Source organism: Thermobia domestica, chromosome 18, assembly GCF_964235325.1.
Source record: "Thermobia domestica chromosome 18, izTheDome1.hap1.1, whole genome shotgun sequence".
NCBI classification, from domain to species: Eukaryota; Metazoa; Arthropoda; class Insecta; order Zygentoma; family Lepismatidae; genus Thermobia; species Thermobia domestica.
In genome coordinates, this window is record NC_137471.1 from 11,131,950 (window position 1) to 11,157,129 (window position 25,180).

The 25,180-nt window shown below is 35.7% G+C and overlaps 1 protein-coding gene across 1 annotated transcript; it reads right to left on the reverse strand.

Annotated features, from left to right (window-relative positions):
* Positions 1-2,373: 2,373 nt before the first annotated feature.
* Positions 2,374-24,845, reverse strand: LOC145675727 (mpv17-like protein). The gene is made up of 4 exons (XM_081746349.1): positions 24,539-24,845; positions 19,520-19,851; positions 12,027-12,158; positions 2,374-3,812 (listed from the first exon to the last, which is right to left on the reverse strand). The coding sequence occupies exons 2-4, from the start codon at positions 19,781-19,783 to the stop codon at positions 3,633-3,635; spliced, it is 576 nt and encodes a 191-aa protein (XP_081602475.1). The 5' UTR covers positions 19,784-19,851; positions 24,539-24,845; the 3' UTR covers positions 2,374-3,632.
* Between the last annotated feature and the right edge of the window lie 335 nt (positions 24,846-25,180).

Consider the following 25,180-nt stretch of genomic DNA (forward strand, 5'->3'; position numbering starts at 1 on the left):
TAATTTAACCGTGGATAGCAACTCCTTGGAAAATCTGATAGCTCAGAGCACCGGAAATTCAGGATTTACAAAACAAAAATGAAAAAGTATCCTTCCATAACATTACAAAATATTCTTTATCTCTTAAAAATCATTCTTGTAAATTTTTATCTTAAAATATACTACGCAGAATGAAGTAGAGTATTTAACAGAAATATGTGTGTTCATTTCTTTTAACATGACTGTACATCCGTTCTCAGTTTTCGTTTTACAAGTTTAACAAAATTCCGTAACTTTTCTACTGAATAAGGAAAGTAAAAATCCCTTTACGTATGTTCAAACTGAAAAAAAAAAGTTAATTGAAATTCAAATCATAAAATCACATATATCATAAAATATGATAAGCATAAAAACTGAAAAAAAAAAAAAAGCTGTAACAAGAAAAAACATCAAACAAAGATTCTTCCATGAGACTACGTATAAATTAGTAAAATGTATCACAATTTAGTGTTAATTAATCTATTTTTCTCACTCACACTGTCCAGAGCTGTTGTCTAACTAACAAATGCAAATTTATATATATATATACGTAAAAATTTAAGCTAAGATTCTATTGAAAATTAAGATTGTAAACATTTTGAGTGTATGGTTTTTGTGCATATCAATATGCAGTCAACGAAATATATAAATCGAAACCTTCATATGTATTTAATAAAGTTGTATAAACTCAATTAAATTCAACATGTTATTACAAAACTTCAAGTAACTTTTCTACAATAAGTTTCTCTTATTACTCGCAATATTAGAACCACATGACAGAACATTAAAAACCACTATAGAAAATTTCAAAGCAATTTTCGCTTTAACATTTTTATTAGTAGTATCAGAACGGAGGGATCAACATCATACTATAAATAGCACACGCAACATTAATGTATGTTACATATTTCTGTGTATTTGTACCAAAAGTCTATAACTTAACTATTTCACAATTAATTAAATATACATCTTTAGAAAATTCTTATCCGAAAATATACTCTGATAGAATTTCCAACAATAAATAACTATTCTGAAAACATCACGCAATCGTGTACTACGAGAGAAATATCTTTGGTCCTAATGCTAACAGTTCCCATAGCAACGAAGTGTACCAGCCACTAAACGAAGATGGAACAGAGCATGGTTATTGCACTAGTCAGAAGGTGTTCACACGAACAAAGCTGGGATCTTATATCATTTTGCTTTGACATACTAAAAGTGAAGTAGGGTGCAAAATCCTATAGGGGATGGGGTAATTCTCCCTATTTAATATTTTTGCAATAAAATTATTCCCTATTAATAAAGTTACCGGTGGAGTGAATATAATGACACAGGCCCGTATCCACGGGGGGGGGGGGGGGTAAGGAGGCCGCCCTCCTAAATTTTTACTGACACACAAAATTTTCACGATAGGCTTGCAGATGAACTATAATATGGTGATGAACTCTTGATATGATTGGATCGCCCCCCTCCCTAACTTCTACTGGGCCCCTCCAACATTTTTACGGCTGTGTACGGGCCTGTAATGACACTCCTATTAGAGGTCTGGAAATTAATTATAGTTAATTCATACGTAATTAACAGGTGTGCTAAGCTCCATCTCACTTCTAGAAAATTGCAAGACGAAAGTAATATTCAACGTGACATCATGCAGCGCGACGTTGCCACTAAGACTTGTTATACTGATAGAAGCAATAAGTTTCAGGAAAGGAAAAAAAAAAAAAGAACGAAATAGACAGAGTAACAATAATAACATCAATATAATTAATATGTTTTCAGCATTGTATTACTTTTCCTCACACAAGTCGATGAATAGAAACAGTAATCTCATCGCATGATGTGGCAACAACTGACTTGAGTTAACGCTGCTAATCTTAACCTATTGCTATTACAAGAAATTTCACTAAGAAAGAATGAGTTTGAAATTTTCTTATTTGTCACTTCTAACAGCCATTTTTATTGTGGTATAATATTCTATATCTTTCCTGATTTGCTCCTGGCTACATTTACTAACTGTTGTTTTACGTACTTCCGTTTTAGTATCTTCTAAAACTAAGAGTTTAGTTGTTACCAATATCCCTAGTTCCACATAATTGAACCTTTAAACGCCAAAGGACGCAGCTGCTGCGTCAAGCATTTAAACCTTAATAGTTCAGCACCCTAATTAAGATAGGAAGATCAATGTGTTTCTCAAGGATAAAGCTTGCCAACGATATACATTTTATGTATGCAGGGGGTACCACGGCCGAGAGAGGGGAGGGTAAATTTCGTGTTTTATTTTTTGCATGAGGTTTTTTTTTGGGGGGGGGCACTGCTCCTCTTGGGGGTACAGTCATAAAAATTGGTATGTGAAGCAATGAAGTAGTCCATTACACGCTAATACCCTGTAAAAGTACTTGTTGCTTATATCTGGAGAGTAGGGGAGGAGCAAAGTTTGTCAATTTTTTGAGTCTTAGTTTTTTGACAAATTACAATTATTTTCTGGAAGGTTCCATATAAGACAAAGATATTTTTTCACTCAATTGGTCTAGAAGCATAATTCTTGTTGCTACCTCGTTTGAATCTATGTTGCATAAGCGTTCTAATGATGTATAAATCATGACTCTGTAATAATTAAGGAGATCACTAGGGCTGACAACGTGAAGATCTGCAACAGCCGTTCGAAAATGATGTACAGGGCATTTTTATAGAAATTTTGTTCTGAATTTTCATCTCGCTTTGTATTGCAGCAATAGCTACCATTTTTAAAAAATATTATTACCACAAGTATATTGCCTACACATTAGCTTCATCTTGTCAGCGAATAGTGACTGTAAGGGTCCCCAGGGCCCCCAAATTCTATTTTTTCATATTTTTAGGAGTTTTGTTTTTCTTCTTCTATGAATAGGGCGGGAACTGCACAAGTGTTACCTCATTGAAATCAGTGTTCCATAACATTTCCAATGAGGTATCATTCATTACCCTGTTATAATTAGAGGAGTCACCCAGAGCTGGATTAACCCATTGGAGGCCCGGGGCTAGACAAAATATGTGGCCCCTGCTGACTTCACCTAATACATTTCTGTGAAAGTACAGTAGGAAATTTAAATGAATATCTTTCATATTTTTGGTCATATTTTATCTTATGATGATGATGATTGTATTTTGTATGCTTCTTTTTAGACAGCCAGTTGCGATTTTGATCAGAGTGGAGGTCCCCGTCCACCCAGAGGCTGCAGCCCCCTAAAGCCCCCTTAATCCGGCCCTGGGATCACCACGATTCCCAACGCGAGAGTCTGAGATTTCGTTCAAATCCCTGTCCGGTGTTTAAAAGATTAATGAATATGCAAATATGCGAACCCTTGAAGTATTCTATGCGACGTCTTTTTTTTTCTTTCTTTTACATTCCTGTCTCCCCTATCTCACCCCATTTCGACTGTCAGGATTTCGCACTCTGAAACGACTAAAGATATTTCTCTGATATAACTATTTTTGAAATACACTCAATGCATTTCTGCCTTTAAGTATCTTAGGATAATATTTTTAAGAACAAACATCTTAAACTTTACTAACGACAACATATTTAAAAATATATTACTCTAGAAATCTAAGTACTTAAATATCACTATGAATCATTAGGCTATAGACTGCTGCTTGCCCTTCTTTTCCAAAAATTTCTGTGCTTCTAAGTGTTTCATCCATGACAAGAAGATACTCCACAGGAAACTGCTGAGGCCTACAAAAGATACTCGGTTTCTTTCTCGGATGACGTAGAAGTTTATAAATTGCACTATCGGCCATATGCACACTCCAGTCTGAAAATTAAATAATAATAATATGAAAAACACTGAACATGTTAAACCGAGCTGCTGGCAGCTGATTTAAATACATTTCGATTTGATAATGGATGCTATTAGATGCAAATAACTAAATTAAAATTAGGTACTAACATTGTGTCGCCAAAGAATGCTGTGTTATATTGAATGGCACCAACCTTCTCTGGGGGTTTCCATCAGTAACTTATCATCCTTGAACATGTATATAGTGTTTCAAAACAACACCGACAACGTTTGGGAGGTGATTCCTGACTCCAAGATAATACGAAAAGTATAGACTAACTTGGGTGCAGAAATCCGTCGTTTCGGAGTTATAGGCTGCCGAAAACATAGAAAAATGAACTTTAAAGGCCCATAGTTCCAATACTATGAGACCTGCCGTAGTCGAGTCAAGACTTCACTTAGGAACTAATATGCGTGCTATCCAAAATTACACGCTTCAGACTCCTGTTGTACTTTCGCAAGAACTTTTATAGAGCTAGATGGTGAGTACTTCAAATTATATGCCCAAACTCCTGTAAAAATTTCTGCTTGTGTACCGCAGGATTCTGAAATATGTATTTTTGGATAGCACACATAACTAACTAACTAACTAACTCTATGGCCTACGGAACCCGGAGGTTCAGTGCCGCGTTCACAAAAGCTCTCCACTGACTTCTATCCCTAGCTAATTGCATCCAGTTTCTACTTTGTATTCCTATCTTTGCGAGATCCATCTTAATATTGTCCTCCCATCTGCGCCTAGGTCTTCCTAATGGTCGTTTTCCTATGGGTCTACCAGTCAAGACTTTGAAAGCGTTTCTACTTTCTTCCATTCTAGCTACATGACCTGCCCACCTAAGCCTCCTAGACTTGACAACCCTAACAATGTTGGGTAAACCGTATAAACTATGTAGTTCCTCGTTATGAAGCTACTACCATTCCCCATTCTCGTTCCTCTTGGGTCCGAATATTCTTCTCAGGATCCTGTTCTCAAATACTTTCAGTCTATGTTCTTCCCTCAGAGTAAGCGACCATGTTTCGCAACCATACAGAACAACAGGCATGATTATCGTTTTATATATTTTAAGCTTCAAATTCCTCGACAGAATTCGCGACGACAAGAGATTTTGAACCGAATAGTAACACGAATTCCCTGCTTTTAGTCGACATTTAATTTCTTCGTGAATATGATTTTCGTCTGTTAATATTGATCCTAAAGTTTCTAAGTGAAATCTTGACCCGACAACGGTAGGTTCCATAGTATTGGATTTATGGACCTTTAAAGTTCATGTTTTCATATTTTCGGCAGCCTAAACTCCGAAACGACGGATTTCTATATGCAAGCTAGTCTATACTTTTTGTTTTATCTTGGTGTCAGGAATCACCTCCTAAACGTTGTCGGTGTTGTTTTGAAACACACTGTATATAAGCCTTTGCACATCAAAATTGAGAACACATTGCTTTGAAAATAACATTATGAAACCACGTATTTTTGTTACTATAGAACCATAATCCCGTCACTATAGAACTTCTGTAATTTCTGCTCAAAAAATTGTGATACGTGGTTTATACAGGTCTCGTTTAAAACTATCGCAATTCCATTCAGGGAGTTCTGTAGAGATTGAAATAAATGATAGTCTGACGGTGCCAGGTCCGGGCTACACAATTGATGCATTAAAACCTCCCAGGCAAGTGCTCACAATTTCTGACAGGTGGTTAAAGACGTATGCAGTCTGGCGTTGCTACCTCTTCTGCCGACTAGTTCCCTATCGTCTCTATTAACTTGCTAAATGCACTCGCGCTAACTGTTGACAGTACAGGTTCGAGTCTATTGTACTGGTCGAAGGCAGCAGCTCGTGATGCACGATGCCCTTCCATTCTCACCAAATGCACACCATAACCTTTCTGGATGTCAATTTAGTCTTGGCAGAAACTGTGGAGTTTGTTCTCGCTTCGACCAGGATCTTTTTTCACACATTGTTGTCATAGGTTATCCACTTTTCATCACTCATGAGCAACCACTTCAGAAATGGCTCGAGCTTCTTTACGTTTCAGTACAGATTCGCAGATAGAAATTCGATCCAGAAAGTGTTTTTGAGCCAAATCATATAGCAGCGAAATGTCAAACTCTTTCTGTAGCCAGCTTTCTTCAAATGGTTTAACTGTTTGGTGATGGATGACTGTTTACATGCCAGTCTTGATCGACGTTTGAAAGAATATCATTTATGTTTGCTGTCATTGGTCGCCCACTGCGAAGAGCATCTTAGCAATCGAAATTTCCAAAGCGAAAGAGACTGAACCATTTTTTGGACATTACTTTCGATAAAGTATGTTGCTCATAAACAGTACAAATTTCTTCACGGGCCAGCTCAGCATTTTCGCCTTTATCAAAATAAAATTGTAAAATGTAGCGCAGTTTTATGGAAAGTTCACACATCTTCACGGCGCAATTATAAGAATTCCAACACATTTTACACATCTACTACAGATATAGCACATTGACTTGACACCCAGTCTTCCGTTCCAGGCGCTGCTATCGGCTGAAGGAATTCCACTCCCTTTCGCTAAAGCTCTCTCGCTCAGCAACAGCTGAACCCTTATTGGCTCAACGCGTGGGTGTGAATTTAATTCGCATTTTTGCCACAGCTCAAGACATTTTGGCAGCACTTTAGCTTTAACTGTCAGCTGTCAAATGATGTTAGACGACCCACTGTGACTCATATATCTGAAACTTGGGACATGAACCCCATCTCGTACGGAAAAGGCTCAATACTTTTTACACTTCCTGATATTTATAAAGCATACCACTAATAATATAAATGGCTCTATTTATATCTATCTATCTATCTATCTATCTATCTATCTATCTATCTATCTATCTATATATATATATATATATATATATATATATATACACACACACACCACACACACACACACACACACACACACACACACACAAAAAAACAATCTTCTTGCAGAAATAACTAAAAGAACCCCTTCTCTGTGAAAATTTTTATATATACTATATCCTTCGTAATAGAAAAATTAAAATTTATGTACTCTTCAGCAAAATCATTAATTGTCAAATGTTCTGCTGTTTCCGTAGTCTGTGCTTCGAAAATATACTGTTTGTGCTCCAAGACAAGACATCGTTTGAGCAAAAGTGAAGAACCGAAAATACATTTATTTACGCAAAGAGGAAAACATTTTAAACTGTATTGTATTGCTGTGGGAGAAAATGAAATTTTTAATACTTCAGACTCGCGACTTTTATATATATATATACACATAATTTACAGTGTTTATCTATAAATATCGTCTCTTTTACAGTCCAGAATATCTTTATTAACATTGAGTACTGGGCTCAATTAGTTTAAACCCTCTGATATCGTCTAATTATGGTTAAGCCTTTCTCTTTGACAATGCAGAGTCATATCAGCAGTTAGTTTTGTATATTCATCGGCCCAGATAATGCAACTCTTCAAAAATATTGTCAGGATTTACTACACATTTTGATTCTTCGGAACATCTCTGAAAGTACAGGGTAAAAATGATTCATGGGTTTGAAAGGACTAAGTTTCAGACATACTGTTACAGATATTTGATATGTCTTTCTTTCGTTACACGACACATACGAGATATCTATACGGTAGTCTATTTCGCTTCATACGCGCTCTAGCGTATCCCTACTAATGGTTGTAAATACAGTTGTAATGCGACCCTGGAGCCCAAACGAAGTTGTTGGTAGTTGAGACATATACACTGTGTCTTTCATATGCTTTAAAGGGGGAAAAAAATCACAAACTGTCAGATTGGGAGACCTAGGAGTCCACGAGAAATGTGCTAAGTCTTCCTTAGCAAAGCGATCAATCCAACGATGTAGGAGTTCCTCATTCAGGTAGCATATAGACGTGTGTTGTGTAGCGAAAGGAAGCGACATGGAACATTTGTACCAGTATGGCTGAAACTTGTATAACTTCTGAATATTTCCATGGATCACTCCTTCTTAAATGTGTTATACATTTTTTAATACAGGCCTTTTAACCCCAATGAATCCTTTAAAATCACCTAGCACTAACAATTTTGTGCTATCTTTTCATCACAGGGCTCATAGTGGTCTGGTCTCTTGTAAATAGTTGAAAAGTGACCAAAAGCACACGAGAAAGTGACCAAAATCTCATCATGCCCCTTTTTACCTTTGTCAATTTCTCCATCACCTCTCTCCCTTTGTTTGTTGTTTTGTTTCATCTTTTCTTCTTTCTTTCTTCCTTTTGAGCTTCCTCCTTTCTTAGGTTTTCTAAGTATGCTTTGTAGTTACGGTAAGCAGACTTAGCAGATGTAAGAAGCTTCTGAGTAAATGGAACCACTTCTGGCCTATTTCCGAATTTCTTCATTCCAGACATTATATTTAACTTAGCATTGAGAGTTCTCAAAGCCATGAAATATTCAAATTCATTACTTACTCTTAAGAAGGACATACAAGAAGCGTAACACAAGACGAACATGATGAACCACACAAACACACACACACAATGTTGAGCGGAGCGTTAACTATTACGAGAGAAAACTAAAAGACTATTATGATAGAAAAAAGAATAGACACAGAAAGGTTCTCAACCCCACTTTGAGAGCTTAAGCATCCACCAACCATCCATTGTGCTTTAGAAAGAATAAAAGCTGAAGTGAGAATAAAGCTGACTGTTTCACATGTGGCAGCAAGTACTGTAGAAGGCCAAAGTCCTTCTCCTTCATCTGCATATCAAAATGCAGATGAGGGGCACATTTACATATCAATATGTAAATAGCTTAATTTGTGATCAAATTAATTGCTTATTAATTAGTATGCATAGGGAATATTATTCTATTATTATGATTAAAGATGTTTAAAACACCGAGCGTAGTACGGAAATATTAATACAATATTGTATTATATTGTATTTATTCATGTACATTATTTCCTTTATAGGTTAATTATATCTGAGTTTATTGCGTGCATATTATTACTGGGTCATTGCATTATATATGTATTACATGGGGATGAAGGAAGATAGTAATATGATTACTCTACGTTAGATTAATTAAAGAAGAAACAAGCATATTCTATAGGAATCATGCATTGAGTTAGAACGTGGAAGACGGAGCGAGCGCTGACAGAGAATTTTTTTTTCTCTCGCGACTCCTCGTCGCCTAGTATACTGTTTGTGAGGTCCTTCACAACCAACAGTTTCAAGAAAGCACCAAATGAGCAACAGAATGACTCATTAAACACAGGAAAGATCCTACTCACTTCTTTTAGTGAAGCTACACTGAATTGGAAACAGTGCCTACAGACGCTCAATCTCTATTGTTTAAAAAGTTATAAAATTTCTAGCGTCAACATGTGAGTTTTTGGATTTCTATAGGTGTGATTTTGTGTGCAGCGAGCTCAAGCGTCTCTTCCACCCCCCCTTCACCCATAGCCGGTACCGTCAGCGAGCGGACCTATTAGTTTTACCCAAGAAGCAATGCCAGTTTAAAATGTTTACCTTATTTTGACTCATTTTTCTATGTAAAATATTAATATTAACGTATTACGCTAAAATCGTTCTTGGAAATACCGTTCAAAATTCATGACTATTTTAGTCAACGTGTATCCCTTACGTACAAGACACTTGGCTCTTGTAATTGTCAAAATTAATAATAACCAAAGATGTTTCCTTTTTCTCTCTCCTTACAAACATGGATGCCGATTAGTAGCAGACGTTTTGAAAGGCAGCCGCAGGAAAATGGGCTTATTTCCAGTACTGAGAGAGATGACAGTTTATGTCAGTTATAACTATGTATTTTATGTGTATTTTACTTTATTTTTGTGTATGATAACCTGTTCTTCTATTATTCATAATACTGTTTATATGTGAAAACAATTATGTGTTTTGAAAACTTCATAGACTTCTGGGGGTAGCAGAAGCTATCAAAAGTGACCACAGTGGGAAGCAATGGCAGCACCTGTCAAAGAACTGCGGGGTAGTATGTGCAGACAGAGGCAGGTTTTCGTATGATTTCTGCAAAAGACCACCCAGAAGTTTTGCCTGGGGCAACAAACCTTTTGTTGCAAGACCCAAGAAGGAGCGAGTCCTTCTTTTTCTGAAGTTTTGTGCAGTAAATATACTTGTTCGGTGGTGAACAAGGGGTAGTTCGTTCATAGCGCTGGAAGAGAAAACGGTTTCAACTTTTGCTCTGGAAGTAAAAACACGCTAACTCGACGGAAGGAAGTCATCTATACTTCCTTAGTTATCGGTTAGTTATAACCCAGGAGATGTGTGGACATTCGGTCCCCGTGGAGATTCCTGTTGAGAAATACATGAACCGACATGTATCGGAAACTCGTGTGTGTTGTGAACTTTGATTCTGCATATCACCTTCTATTGTGACTTACGATATTTGTTGAACAGTGCACATATATCTGAAGTAGTGAAAACTAAGTCGTACCTATTAGTGACAATTTACAATGGAAAGCTACAGTTAAAATCATTTATTGTTTTTTTTTTTTTTTTTTTTTTTTTTTTTTTTTTTTTTTTTTACGACATAGTGCTACCAGTACTCGTATGAGAAGAACTAAGTAGACATCTTGTCAAAAACACCACCTTTAGTATGGGGAAGCATTTACACTTCCAGTTTGACAGTGTAAAAGTAAACCTTCAATATCTCTAGTTGAGATATTTTAAAAAGGCCTGTAACGTCACTAACACAGTGCCTTCCTTGGACTTTTTGAACAAGGTTACAAGCAATTGGTATTGTTTGTTTTCACGGACATTCAACATGTCCGCATCAAAGATAATTCGCCATCCAGCGTATTAAACATTGTGAAGAACATTTCAACCTATGCAGTGGAATGGAAATGTGTAAGGACATGGAAACTTCGAGCTAGAACTGTGTGCGTGAGTGATCTGTTAGCTACCAGAACAGTGCAGCGAGCATATTAAGATACTTGATCAGTTTATATTTTGTTTCCTTTAAAATTTATCTTCAGTAACGTGTTGTTTTCAATATGAAATTGTGTGTGATAGTAAATTCTCCTCTCTGAGACTGTCAGAGACTGTGAACTCACAAAATGAGGAGCTAAAGATATTTGTATATAAATGTTCCTTTCCTTTTTCTGAGGTCAACCAGACCTCAAACATCTAGTTTCGTCCTCCCCTCTGTATAATATTTTCTTTTTATAGTGGAAAGAAAGAAGTGTTGTTTATCTAATAATCGATAAAATAGTGTATGTGTTTAGTAGTGCACTACGGAAAGAAGTTTAAGCCAAAGTGTATTGGAGTGTTGACAAACATCAGCACTCATCTTGATGTTCAATTATCATGAAAATAAACCGCCATCTCTAATCAGAATTTGTCTTCATCTCAATTTGCTGCAGGGTGAGTACCTACTACTAATTAAAATGTTCTGTTTCAGGAGTGTGAGACAAGGAAGCATTTTCCCTTGTTGTGTGTATGTCTGATCAGCTCTGAATGGGGCCCAGAGAGTATTATGCCCAGAGAACCATAGTTTGCAGTCATGAGTATAGTGAGTTTTAAAACAGGCTGCTACCTGTTAATTTAAAGTAATTTCTTTTTAACCTTTTTCTATTTTGAATCAACTCACTATAGTAGCTTCAAGGCCATGACTGTTGCACAGATAACCCTGAGATCTGTTGTTCTTATTAACTGAAATTTTTCATGCTCTACCGAATTTAATTGTGGCAGTGGCGGCTTCTACAGGAGATATCCCTCATCTCCAAGCAGGGAATTAGGTATGTAGATGCCTGCAATTTGCATTTTATGTAAATTCTAAATTTTAGATTTTAATATTCCCAGCCACTCCACCTGATTTTTTTACTTTTATTTGTGTTGGTGTTCTTTGGTAACCTTAGTTTCGGCTCTGGCTACCTGCACCTCACAGTACTGAAGCTTTCAGAAGAATAAATGAGTAATAAGTTTCTGCCTTTTCATTTATAATATTTTCTTACAAAACTGCAAATGCAAAACATAAATCACACGAAAAAGTCACTTTACCTCCCAAAAAAGTAACCTTTAGTGACAAATTTGAAAAGAAAAAAAAAGTAACTTTTAGCGACCAACTTGAAAAAAAGTAAATTTTAGTTTAAAAAGTGACTTGCTATGAGTCCTGCATCAAGAACTCTTCAGTTACTTTATTTACTGAAACAACAAATATCAATCTTCCACTTACCGCCCATGTTGGAAAAAATTTCGCTTGAACTTCAGTTTTAGCTTCTTCAACCGATCTTCCTTCCAGAAGCGTCATACCAAAATAAAAGGTTATATTTGCAAATGGCCCGTAAGTGAATTGGTCCATGACAGCCTGAAAAATTACACAGAATTAATATTTCATTTACTGTCCACAAGAGGAGGTTTTAACAAAAGGAAACATTTTAAATCAGTCAGCAACTGAAATGTGTATGTACGGTATAATTTATATAAAATCAACACTCCCAATTACATTTACACACTCACCCTATGCTTCCTAAAGACGGATATAGTGAATAAATATTTCAAAAACTACTCTATTTTTCTTCTTCTGACAGCAAAGCTTGTGACTAGTTTCACATTTCAAATTTCTTATATATTTATTTACTTAGATTCCTTAGATGTGTGTACCTTCTGTCAAACATACGCCACAAATTTTAACTTCGATCACACTGATTTAACTGAACCTATAACATATACTTAATAATAATAATAATAATAATAATAATAATAATAATAATAATAATAATAATAATATAATTTTCTCAACTTGACATCTCGAACAACTACATATTTTCAAGTTTTACCAAGTACAAAGTGATATTAGCACGAAGCAAAACACCTGATGTATATTGTTTACTAAACGGTATATTTCCTTTCACCTGATAGGAGTGTCCGGAAAGAAATGCACGATGGATAACATTTAGAGTTAGAAAATACAGACCAACATACCACAATGAATATTGAGCTACAAACCGAATATACTTAGTTTTTAATGATATAGATTAATTTGCACTTTAAATAATTTCTTTTCCTCTCACGTGCACTTAAATAATTCATATTCATTTACACTTTCAAAACATTCCCCTATTTAGAAAATCTTTTGATTAAACCGTTTTGTTGTATCGTTGTTCATCACGCTTTTTGAAGTGTTAAAAGCTGTAAGTATTTTAGGTATACTTAAGAGCGAGAGAGGAAGATGTTTAAAATGCAAATTAGTCAATACTATTTGAAAACCGTAAATAACAGCGTGTTTCGTTTAAATCTCCGCAATTTCAATTAATTACTGTGAAGGAAGTACGATAAATTGTCGAATAACTGCAACACCAAATGAAAGGCAGGGTCTTCAAGTTTTATTTTCACGACTTAAAGGAGCAGTTCGAGTTAAAAACAAGTTTGGTGCAATAAAAAGAGAAACAAAAAATAAGAGACCCGTATTTTTTCATATCTTGATAGGCCGTCTCGTTCAGCTTCTACAGGCATTTGTTTTTGATGAATCGTAAATCTGACGTCATTGGTGGGACGCGAGAAACTCAATGTGAGTCAGCAACCACTCCCTTGTACGCAGCTGATAAACCTTTAATAGTGCATTGGATTTAATAGATTGTGTTTTGGATTTGTTAGCAGTCTTGCTCTGTGTTGAATTTTTGAGGGAAGTTTTTGTTAGTTGTTTTTCCTATAGCAGTAGTATAAAATACAGTAGAGAGAGAGAGAGAGAGAGAGAGAGAGAGAGAGAGAGAGCAGAAATTACGTTTGTTGTGCGAAACAGTGTTTCTTCCAGACATGTTTTTAGGGTGGCACTGTCTCCCGGAGCTCTTAGAGATTCCCCGGAGGAGACCAAAATAATACGTCTGTAATGCAATAACTATAATAGTACTGTGTAAAAATAATGTGCCTCTTCGAATACTAAGTGTCCTTCCCCCCGGATTTTTTTCTGAAAGAAACACTAGTGTGAAGTAGAAAACACGTGTTAGTACAGCGCGTGCTGTGTCTGTGAAGTGAAGTAGAAATGCCTAACACCTGCTGTGTTTTCGATTGTAATTCTTGTGCAATTGAAACTGAGGACGTAAAGTATCTTTTCTTACGTTTCTAAGTCGTGAGAAATCACCAGATCGATATAAATTATGGCCCAAAAAAATCAATGGGAAAAAAATGTACCAAATAAAATCACTCGTTCCAAACATCTTGAAGAGCCTGCCTTCGAGAAGTCAAGTTTACTGAAAGAAAAGTTAATGCCAGTGGCGGATCTAGGCTGGGGCCGGGGGCCTAGGCCCCCTTAGTTTTTGAGTGACAAATTTGATTTAAGCTATTATTTAGATATTTTTGAAAGTTTTTAGTAAACATGATATCATATCATAGTCTGGATTCTGACTCCCCCCCCCCCTCCTGAGTTTTTACCGTCTAGATCCACTTCTGGCAAATGCTAGAATTATTTACACGCAAACTGAGAAAGAATGCTGTTCCAAGTATATTATTGAAAGGTTTAAAATCCAAGCCATTAAACAAGCACCGATCTATGTCCAGTTACCAACGTACAAATATCGTACAAGACGCAATTGATGGTTGTAGTCAAGACGAGGCATTAGAGGGTAATAAAGACGATGTCACTCATGATTCTGAAGATACTGCTTTAGAAATAAACTATACAATGTGAATTAGGGAGTGAAATTTACCGGCTTGTAGAAGGAATCAGTGACGATGACTGATCATCAAGACATTGATCCATCGTTTAATTTCTCTGTATCATGTGACAATGATGATGAAACGGGTGATGAGAGTTGTTCCGCGGACAGCTATGAGAATAAAAGAAATTTAACCGGTGAAGTGTTTTTCGTATTCTGGCAAACTTTACAGATGTTATTTCATTTTTGCCTCATATGTTACGCTCCTGTACATACCTTGAAGCACAAAATTATACGGTCAGCGTTAAAAATTGCAACAAAACGTGAAAATGAACATACTTATGTTTGGGAATCGGAAGAAAATGAAATGAAATTTTTGAGTTTTATGTCCCACGGTTATGCCGGTTAGGCTAAAGGAGACGGTGATAATGAGTAATGAATGAAATGGTGGAATGAAGAAAGTGGGAGGAAACGGGAGAACCCCGAGAAAACCCACGCACACGGTGTTTGTCCACCACAAAGTTCACTTGGCGGGAGCAGGGTTTATGGGAATCGGAAGAATGATTAAAGAAAAGGTACTTAGGTGTTGCAGCAATCTCGTCCGCCATCTATTTACATATTGGTTTCTTTTTTTTTTTTTTTTTTTTAAACGCTGAACTCATGCTTTATAGGATACGTTTTATAATATTATAAAAACGTTTGTACAGCCCACCATCATATATCACTTTCTACATGCGGATGATATTTGTAAGTCTTTGCAATCAGTTCTGGAAAAGGAAACCACACTTAGAACGTGCCACCGCACCTCTCACAGACGAAATGCCTGGCACTGTGTAGTATGTAAGCCTGCTCTCGCTCCTTGCCCACCTATGACGTCATAACAAAATATTTCTTCCTCTGTTACTCGCTAACGACTGAACGTATCGCGATCAAACAAACACCATTCCTTTTAGAATTTTCGACTCTACAAGTGGAAATAAATTGTAAAAAATGCATTTCTAAGTCGAACTGCTCCTTTAACGTTATCCTCTCTTCACTATCCACGCAGCGCCACGGTCGCATAAATAAAAATGGCGAGTGTTCAACAACGCCCGCAGGGAGAATGTGATATGCTGAGATAAAATCTGTGATTTTAACACAACGAAATTTCAGACAAGTGTATGGAGGAATTGCATCTGATGCTAAATCAATTGAGCTGTATTTCAGTAAGTTCTTCATAATCGGCAATTAACAGGGAACATGGTAAATACTTAAATACGGATTGGATTTTGTTCGTGCTAACGATGAGACATGTGTGAAGATGTATCAGTATGTAAAAAATAAAATTTATGAGTTTTTATTTTATGATAACCATCAAATTGTGGAATCATGTTTAATTGAAAAAGCAAAAACAGCAACGGAACGAAAAATTAAGGAATCATATTATATTCACAAAGAAAGGCCCTCACTTAACCTGGATGCAGGAAAAATAAATATCATTTGGAGTAATCTTTTCACTACATACTTTCACCATTTGGAAAGCAGGAACAAAAAACGGTGAACAGCAGTGTACAATGTCAGTGAGTTTCTATTCCCGTGTGTTTTAATGAAGATTTGCTTTTTACATATCCTAACCTTTTAACCATTTTTTAATCTTCCTTCAAGTTTTATATCCTTTTTGAAGTCTACCACAGGCTGAAGAAGGAAGTTGCATCTTCCGAAAGCGCTACCTGTTGCATGTTGAAGAAAATTCTGCTACATATTTTTTTGCGGTGAGTAATAAACTTTCCGCTTTTTCTCATTGAATATAATCACCGCTCGCAATATTAAGACTTTTTTTTTTTGGGGGGGGGGAAAGAATTGAATTCAAAATGACGTCTTTTGAAAATTTGGAACGTCTTTATCACGTACCAAAATGGTACCACAAATGACATGTCAACCATGACCTAAACTGTACGTGTTTATCACGTGCCAGAATGGTACAAGGAATAGACGTGTTGAAATTCACCAAAAATAACTTCTTTTTTTAGGTGCTTTAGCGAAAGTAGACATCTGTGGATGTGTTGATCACTTTCTCGATGTAGAAACAATGTCAGTTGGAAATCCTTTTCGGTGCTATGTTACTAAAATTCAGTATCTTCTAGGATTTCTTGCTCTGCTTTGTTACTTTCTTCGTTCAAGTACCAGTACAGAATGAGATAACCAGCTAGGAACTAAGAACGTTTTGGAAACTTAAGGTAAAGTTGCTGTTATGACTTATTTATTTATTTTTTGCGCGCAGTTTTACTATACGGATCCATAGTATAAGTGGTAGTAGGAGGAGGAGGAGGAGGAAGAGGAGTAGGAGTAGTAGTAGGAACGGGTTAGAAGCCACGCAGGGGTTCGTCGAGTTCTGTTCTCGACATAAAATGGGCAAATTAAAGACGTCCTTAAATGTTTCCGTACATTTTCCAATCTGTGAATCCATATAGTAAAATTGCATTTTTTTTTTTTTTTTTGATTATTTCATATTGATGTAGAGTGTAGATATTTTGTTGGTCAAGATTGATAACAATCTACAGATCTGCAAAATATACAAGAAAAATTTGTGATAATATTTTAATAGAGTAGTGCGTAAATAGCTTCCGGGGATCACCGGGGGAGAGTGGATAGCAAGACATGTAAAAACAATCCAAAATGACCAATAATAGTGTAAAATCCATTAGTAAAATAAGTGATTTTTTCTTTCACTGTTCAGTTTGTTTACATAGATATTTTATCTGACCAGTGCGAAGTGCGGGCATAACAGCTGATTACTTAATAATTCCAAATTTTTATGGACAAGATTAAAATTCATTTGATATGTAAAATCCATTGTTATATATATACTGCGGTAATAATTGATAGCTTTAAAACTTACGGAAGCAAGTGTTGTACTGTAATTTCATTGGGAACAAAGCACCAATAAATGCACATGAATAAATTCCAGCGCCGGAATGAGTGGATTCTTCTCAGTACGGAAAGTTCAATTTTTGTTTATTTACCCATTTCATTATGTTTTTAGAATGTATATTTGTCTTTTTTTCATTCCTAAAAGTCAATGCAGTGCATTTTTTTTTTTAATTTTCGCCAAGGGCGCATCTTACATTGGAGATCTTTTTTTTTTTATTTATTTATTTTTAAAATTTTTTCTAGGTCCAAAGTCCTCGGTCTTCCTTTGAATGTATGGCTTTAAATTTATCGTTTTGCCATTTGAAACTGAATAATCCTGTCAGATTTCGATGACATCTGAGGCAGCGAGAAGGTGACATTTGCAATAAAGTATGTATTTCTATAAAATGGAATCTCCACCGCAAAATATACAAACTAGATGATGAAGCTCGTCTTCGAGCACTTATGCCTAGACCCTCTACTGGATTGCGACAAACTTCACCATCCAGTTTGTATATTTAGCTGTGGAGAATCCATTTTTAAGACATGCATACTTTATTACAGATGTCACTTACACCCCTTTGCTTCTCGCTGTCTCATTTCGAGAACTATCCCCTTCCCCCAAGGCCATATGAAGGGCCTGAAAAATGTGATTTACACGTTAAATTCATGTTAAAAAGACGTCATTTCTATGACGTGCAAAAGACGTGTAAATCACGTCATATTCGACGTATTTTACGATGCTTTACACCAGAAAAAGCACGTTTTTTCTACACCAGTGTGATGCTTGGGATGACGTTAATTTGTGATAAAGATGGTAGTCGAAGCAAGCAGCTTCACAGTATGTAGCAAAGCCTGTACTGGTACCCAGGAAGGTTATGCTGTCTATTTGGTAGGATTGGAAGAGAATCGTGCATCACGAGCTACTGCCGCCGGACAAAACAATAGGCTCTGACCTGTACTGTTGACAATCAGCGTGAGTGCACCCAGTAACTCAAAAGAAAGTGCACCAGAGGTTTTAATGCATCCACCGTATAGCCTGAACCTGGTACCGTCATTTGATTCAAATCACAATAAATGTATTCACAATTTCGCTTTCTACAGGCTCAATACGTTTTAGACAAGCTAATAATTAAAGAAACATTGTTTGTCAGGCTCACTTTTTCCATGTATGCTTTATTTCATTCCATTAACCCCTTCAGTGTGGGTGGCGAGTTAACTCGTGTCTCCAAAACGCACCTGCTGTGCGGATGGCGTATATATACGCTTTCATTTTTCTTTGTCTATTTTGTATTACGTATGGCGACTATACTTGCCCATAGTATGAGTAAGGTTATTCCCGACAATATTCAGCGAGTTTACGCTCACCTAGGAACCAAAAGAGACCACACAGAAAAATTGGGCTTGATCAATTGAGGCATTCCCAAATTTTATGTAACCTAACCATATGATGATGATGATGATGACCATAAATACGACAATGACAAGTTATAGTAGCTAATTAGAAGCAACAATGATCATAATGCCGAAAATTTCATTGTGATTGCTTGAGAGGTTCAAAAGTTATTAAAAGGTAACAAATTAAAAAAAAAAAAAAAACCTACACATTTTTACAGCGGTCCGCATCTGAAAATTACGCACTGAAAGGGTTAATAACGTTAATTGGTCCAGTCGTTTAGATAATTTTGAGTGCTTTTGGGATATGTCTTTTTTAAACGAACACTGAATATGCATTCTATTAAATCAAGTAGCTTGTTCCTTAATTTACTTAAGTAACTTTTAATTAAGGCTGGACCATAATGGGGGAAGTGGTTTTGCGGATCAGAGCTATTGAGAAAATTTAAAAGTAGATAATGCTTTTGTGAAAAGGCACGTTGGGAAAATTTGGGGCTGAGAGACATGAACTTTGGAAACACGCACCACTTCCTGATTAATACAAGTAGTAGTGGGCACGAAAATCGGGTAGGTCAAAAAACAATTTCAACTTAAAAACTGATTCAGTTTTCTATTAAAAACCGGTTTTGATTTTCTATCAAACCGGTTCGGTTTTCTATCAACAATTTTTAGCTACTTCGCTAACTTTTTTCGGAAATTAGTATCACAAGAACAGAATTAATATCGGCTTCAGCGAAAATCTACACTGGTTTCAGGTAAAGAGACCACAATAATAATAACAATAAATTACCTTATATAATGCTGTTTTCACCGTAACCTGCGGCCATAGTCTTCCAGCAATCTTCACCCATGTATAAAGTGTTGGAGCTACCCAAAATGCACCAAATAGTCCAAATCTTGCTGCCTGCGCAAAATCGAGTTTTTGGTTCTTTTCGCCAAACACTTTTTGTTGAGTAATATTAGCACTTGACCATAAAATACTGTACGTTACCATTCCCCGAGTGATGGGGTAACGCCTTGAAAAATTGTTCAATGTTCTGAAAAATGCACTCATCTTTATGTCATGGTTTCTCACAGCTCGAGTAATGATTAATTTGGATCGATGAATTACGCAGTGGTTTCCTACAAGAGAAAAATATATTACAAGTCAAATTCTACTACTTTAACTATTAATCTTGTTAAAAGTACTGTTATTTATATATATATATATATATATATATATATATATATATATATATATATATATATATATAGGGTGCCTCGGGGCAATTATGAGGCAGTGATTTTCGGAGTAATTTTGAGACACCTTCCCAGTTTGACCATTTTTTTCCAGAAGTGGTATTTTTGGCTTTATTGAGAACACTTCATTTTCTATCCATGTAGCACGATTTTTTCCTTTCCATCTTAGAAACATAGGACATCAAATTGGTTTTAAAGTGTGTGTTGGAAAAAAAAAAAAAAAAAAGTTGTTTCAACTTTTGACATATTACTGCAAACTTTTGTGTAGATCTTCGAAGAATGGGAACATTGGCAAGTTAGAGGTATAAGATGTAGTATTAAATTCTTTTGGCCAATACAAAATGCGTCTGTGACCTCAGTAATTTGAGGTCAATTTTTGAATTTCCGGGGTAATTATGAGACAGTTTAATATTTTCATTTTTTTTTCTTCCAGATCTGCAGTGAGAGATATTAGTTCGTATCTTATGTTAGGAGTAGGCTATTTAGATTACAATTTCTTACAAAAGTTTGGACCTACTTAATTTTTCTTACCAATACTATAACCTAAGGTTACAATAGTTGCAGTCTAACGAAGTGTGTAAATTTACTGTACCTCTTTTCAGTGTGTGTGTTTGTGAATTTTTTCCTTTTTTTTATTTTTTATTTATTTATATATATATTTTTTATCTTAAATGCTAATGTGTTTTGGTTTCCGATATTGTCAGGTTTGTTACTGTATAAGAAAATTTAACAAGAAAAAAAATGGTGAACTGGTGTGTAGTCTTGAGATATAGGCCTAGCATTTGTTTATGAATATTCTTTTTCATTCTTTAAAAGTGACTGTTTTTGTAGTCAAAATGTAGGTGTGGCTACAATTTCATTTTTTATGGCGAACTTGTGTTAGGTGGGCGTCGTTCATGAATATTTGTGTTCCCTCTTTAAAGTTACTTTCTTTTTTGTATCTATAATATTAATCATGTAAACGGTTGTAATATGCGGCATATAGCATGAGAAAACAAAGTAAAATTTGTTTGTTTTATTTTAATTTTTTTGTGGGTAAAACTAATTCTATTTAACTGTCCTTTTCAGGGTATTATAAAAAAAAAATGCTAATCTAACTGCTGATATTTAATATTTGCTACAATTTCTTTGTTCATAGTAAACAGTCAATAAAAATGTTCCACCCCATTCTCTGCAAAAAAACAACTGCTAATACAAGTGCTTGTAAATATATATATACAGTGGCGTATTTACCATTTTGTCTCGGGGAGGGGCTTTGCCTGAAAATGTGAAAATTCTACAAGATATTTCATATACTTTACTATAGTAAGATTTCAGGGGGGCTTAAGCCCGGAAGCCCCCCTAAATACGCCATTGTATATATATATATTCACAGATTTTGTATAAAGCGTCTTAATATTCCACCATATCTAGCAGAAGGTAGAAACCCTTGTTTCATAACTACCCCGGGATGTCTCAAAATTGCCCCGAGCCGGGATAATTTTGAGGCATTGATTTTATCAAGAAACACGTGACGTACACAAAATTCACTTTAAGTTTCTTCATTAATTACTGGGAGTGTTAAGCTGTCCAAATTTTGTGAGGTTCCGTCCAGTAGTTTTCGAGATACATCAAATTTTGAATTTTTGTCTCATAATTATCCCGAGGCACCCTATATACACAAATGTAAATGAAATGTTTTGTAATACATTGAACACTAATTTTAAGGAAAGCTACTTAACACTCAAAAGTAGAGACCACTATGTTGCACCATGTGGAACTAGCTTTCGGTCAGTTGTTCAATTCCAGCCGATACCAGTTCTTGTGTTTGGAGACGAAGGACTCCTGCAATATACTCTTGGATATTGAACGCCTTTAGCGACATCTTCGCTTACGAGCATGCCCATCGTCGCTGACTACCTGCCCCTACAGACACCTCTCGCGCTTCCCTGTTGCGCTCCTACTCTGTCTCGGTTAGATAGCATTCATCTTTAGTGGACACTTAGCACAGGTTGATTTGAGGATTTTACACTAGTTTTTATGGCATATTTCCGGACGCAAAACAATGAAGTTCTTTAAAGTGAACGTGCACCGAGGAGTTCTTGGAAAAACATATTTTGGCCTATGCTTAGCAGAAGGGGTCCAATTCTTTTCTCTAAAAAATGTTACAATTTGGGTAATTTCTGTTCACATTAGGTTAGTTTAGGGTAGGTTATGTTAGTTTAGATAAGTTTAGGTTAGGTTCGGTTAGTTTATTTTATATTAGTGTATAGGTCCAGCATAATTTTCCAAAAAAATGATAAAATTTCGCTTATTTCTACTAATATTAGGTTAGTTTAGGTTATTTCAGGTTAGCTTAGGATACTTTAGATTAGGTTAGGTTAGATTTGGTTACGTTCTGTTATGTCTAAGTACTTGAATCATTCATTTCTCCTGTAAATTTTGTGTTTTTTACGTGCTTCTGGACCCCTTGTATTAAAAACATACTCCCATATTTTTAAGCAGATAGAGAATTTCCTACGGAGGTTCTAGAACACACGTCCCCCTTTATAAAAATAACGAAATGTAGTTTATGTATCTTGCTTTGGTTTCTTTTCGGCCCTTATTCTTTTCTTCCAATTTCTGGGCTTTTCTATCGTTGAAATATATTATTACCGAAACTAAGAACATTGAACTTCAACCTTTGAACCGTACACTACCATGTTTGTGTACTAAACCACACCAGTTATGTGTAGGTCTATTGTTTTACACATAAAGTAATAATAATGTTTTAATTACAGTAATTATATTTTTAGATAAGTGAGGTTTTTTGTTATTTTTTTGATTTCACGTGCATAAATTTTATTTTCATTTACTTTTTATTTTATTCGAAATTCAGTTTCGTTTTCGTACTCGGAGTCGATGTTGAAATGTTCATTGGCAGTACACGTGATATGTGATTTATTGTGTAAATCTGTCGAAGTATTTATACATCGCAAAATATTGCTTTACACTTCTTATGCTCTGTGTACACTTTATAGTTTCCTTTAATGTTCTGTTTCTCGAGTTTATTGTGTTTGTGTGTTTGGGTTTACAAAAATGTTTTTTGTGACAAACAGTGTGGTGTTCTTTGAAATTCATTTGTTCGTAATGAGTATATTGGTTTGCATTGTCTGATGTTATTAATGTTCCTTGTTGGTAATAGTATACATGAGAACCCCCTGATCTGCGTTTCTTCTGTGTTCTATTAATTAATAAAATTCCACCTACATTGAAACATTTCTTCTAATAAGATACATTCCAAAATAATATATGTTTCGGGGGGGGGGACTGTCCCCAGTTATTTTACAATGTAGATTATTGGAAGAAATACCTTTTTTGCAAGTAGTATTTTGATTAGTTAATAGTTTGAAATATTTTACTTTGTCGTAATCCAACTGACTTGGCCTCTGGATGGGGGACCTGTGTTCTAGAACCTTTCCCCATTTCCTGATAAATGATAAAATTTTAACGTCTTTGAGCCTGAAAATGCTAGACCTATTCTGCAGCACAAAAGCCAATAATAATGTGGACGAGCATACAGAACTCCTTACAACCAATCATCTCAAATGCTTGTATGGTTGCAACAACGTGCGGAACTACCCGCTTCGCCCTGCCCTCAATCAGAAAAGATTCGGAGCTAGCTTGCAGTGATAACCTATTACAGGTTGGTGTGTGCAATTCGGTTTAGTCTTTATGGCGTAAATTTTGCACGCATACTACGCAATCTAAGGATAACATCCTAGTACAAGATAAAAAAATAAATTTTTAGATGGCCTATATTGAATTTTGTCAAAAAATGCTGGATTTATATTCATACCATACTGCCCTCTTAAAGTACATCTACACAAACAAGTGCAATGTCGCCTATAAATGCATTGCTGAAAATATTATGGGTCAATTGTATCAAAAAGATACAATATATGTAATGAATGCCCTACTTAGCCCACTGTTCTCAATCTGCACCTTATTTCAAGTCTTCCATTAATTGGAAGCAGCCAGTTTTAATCAGCTGACCGTCTCTTTTAAAGTATGGGTAACAGTATACATGAGAACGTCGTGATCTGCGTTTCTTCTGTGTTCTATTACCACTTCTACATGAAATACCATAAATTTTCTACGTAGTGCAATAGTAAGAAGTATCCATGTGCACAAGACATGCGATATGCGTTAAACTCCACCCCCCCTTACACACACATAGTCATAGATAAAGTACAAGGGCACTACACATGCAGATATGAAGCACAGGTACGTTCTGTTTTATTTTCGTATTAGTCGATAAGTAAATCAAAGTCGCTTTGTTACCCCCTTGGTAAGTTCGTAGATACTCAATGAATAATCCCTGAAAGTATGAGCGTCCAGCTCCTTTGGGAACTGACGCGGCTTTACGTATACTATATCCAAAGTGTATGTGTTTCACGACGCTATCGTATGAACCTTCTTCAAGTACAAGGCCAATACTTCGAGCTGTTAAAAAGATAAGTAAAAATATTTTTTAAAAAAATACCTGAGGATTGAATCCGAAATTCTTAACATAATATGGTAAAACTCACCATACAGTTCTTTGACTCACCATCACTATTTGATAATTCTTTATCATCTTCCCTTCATTTTTTTCCGTTGTGTAATCGCCACAGTAATTTACATCATTCCCCGACGGCACAATCTCCAAATTTTTCGCTCTTACTTACGTAACAGGCTTTCATCGTGACACCAGACAACGTACTTGCAATTGCGAAGTCTCTGGATCAGAAGCACACGCCGACTGTTTTTACCTAATGACCTAATTCGTATCCTATACTATTTTTAACTTTTCATTCACCGTGAACAAGTTCCCAATAACCTTCAGGAAACCCCTAGCCACAGATCACATAGCCTACAGCTGTTTTCTATTCCTTCTAAAATAGCTCGCTAGATGTCAGAAGCTCATTTTGTCTCACGAAAGCGATAGTTTCTTATGCTACCACCTAGTGCGCAAAAATGAAATTTTGAGCAAGGAGTAGTAGCTGAGGAAATGATTACAGACGATTAGGCATCTTACGTTTTTTTTTTTTTTTTCAACTGCTAAATTACGTTGTAATTTTGATCATAAATAAAACATTAACTTTGGATCTGCAATTGACTATACAATAATGAAAACTAGTTATTGCTGCTGCTTTCAATGATACAAACAATAAACTTTCCTATAAAGCGTGCACTTGGAACACTAGCTGGT

Excerpts from the sequence above, each read along its gene's own strand:
- LOC145675727 (XM_081746349.1), bottom strand. The coding sequence starts at position 19,783 with ATGAGTGCATTTTTCAGAACATTGAACAATTTTTCAAGGCGTTACCCC. Across the intron at positions 12,159-19,519 it reads TGAAAACAGCATTATATAAG|GCTGTCATGGACCAATTCAC; the intron begins GTAATTTATTGT and ends GTAATTTTTCAG. Across the intron at positions 3,813-12,026 it reads AATTTTTTCCAACATGGGCG|ACTGGAGTGTGCATATGGCC; the intron begins GTAAGTGGAAGA and ends TTTAATTTTCAG.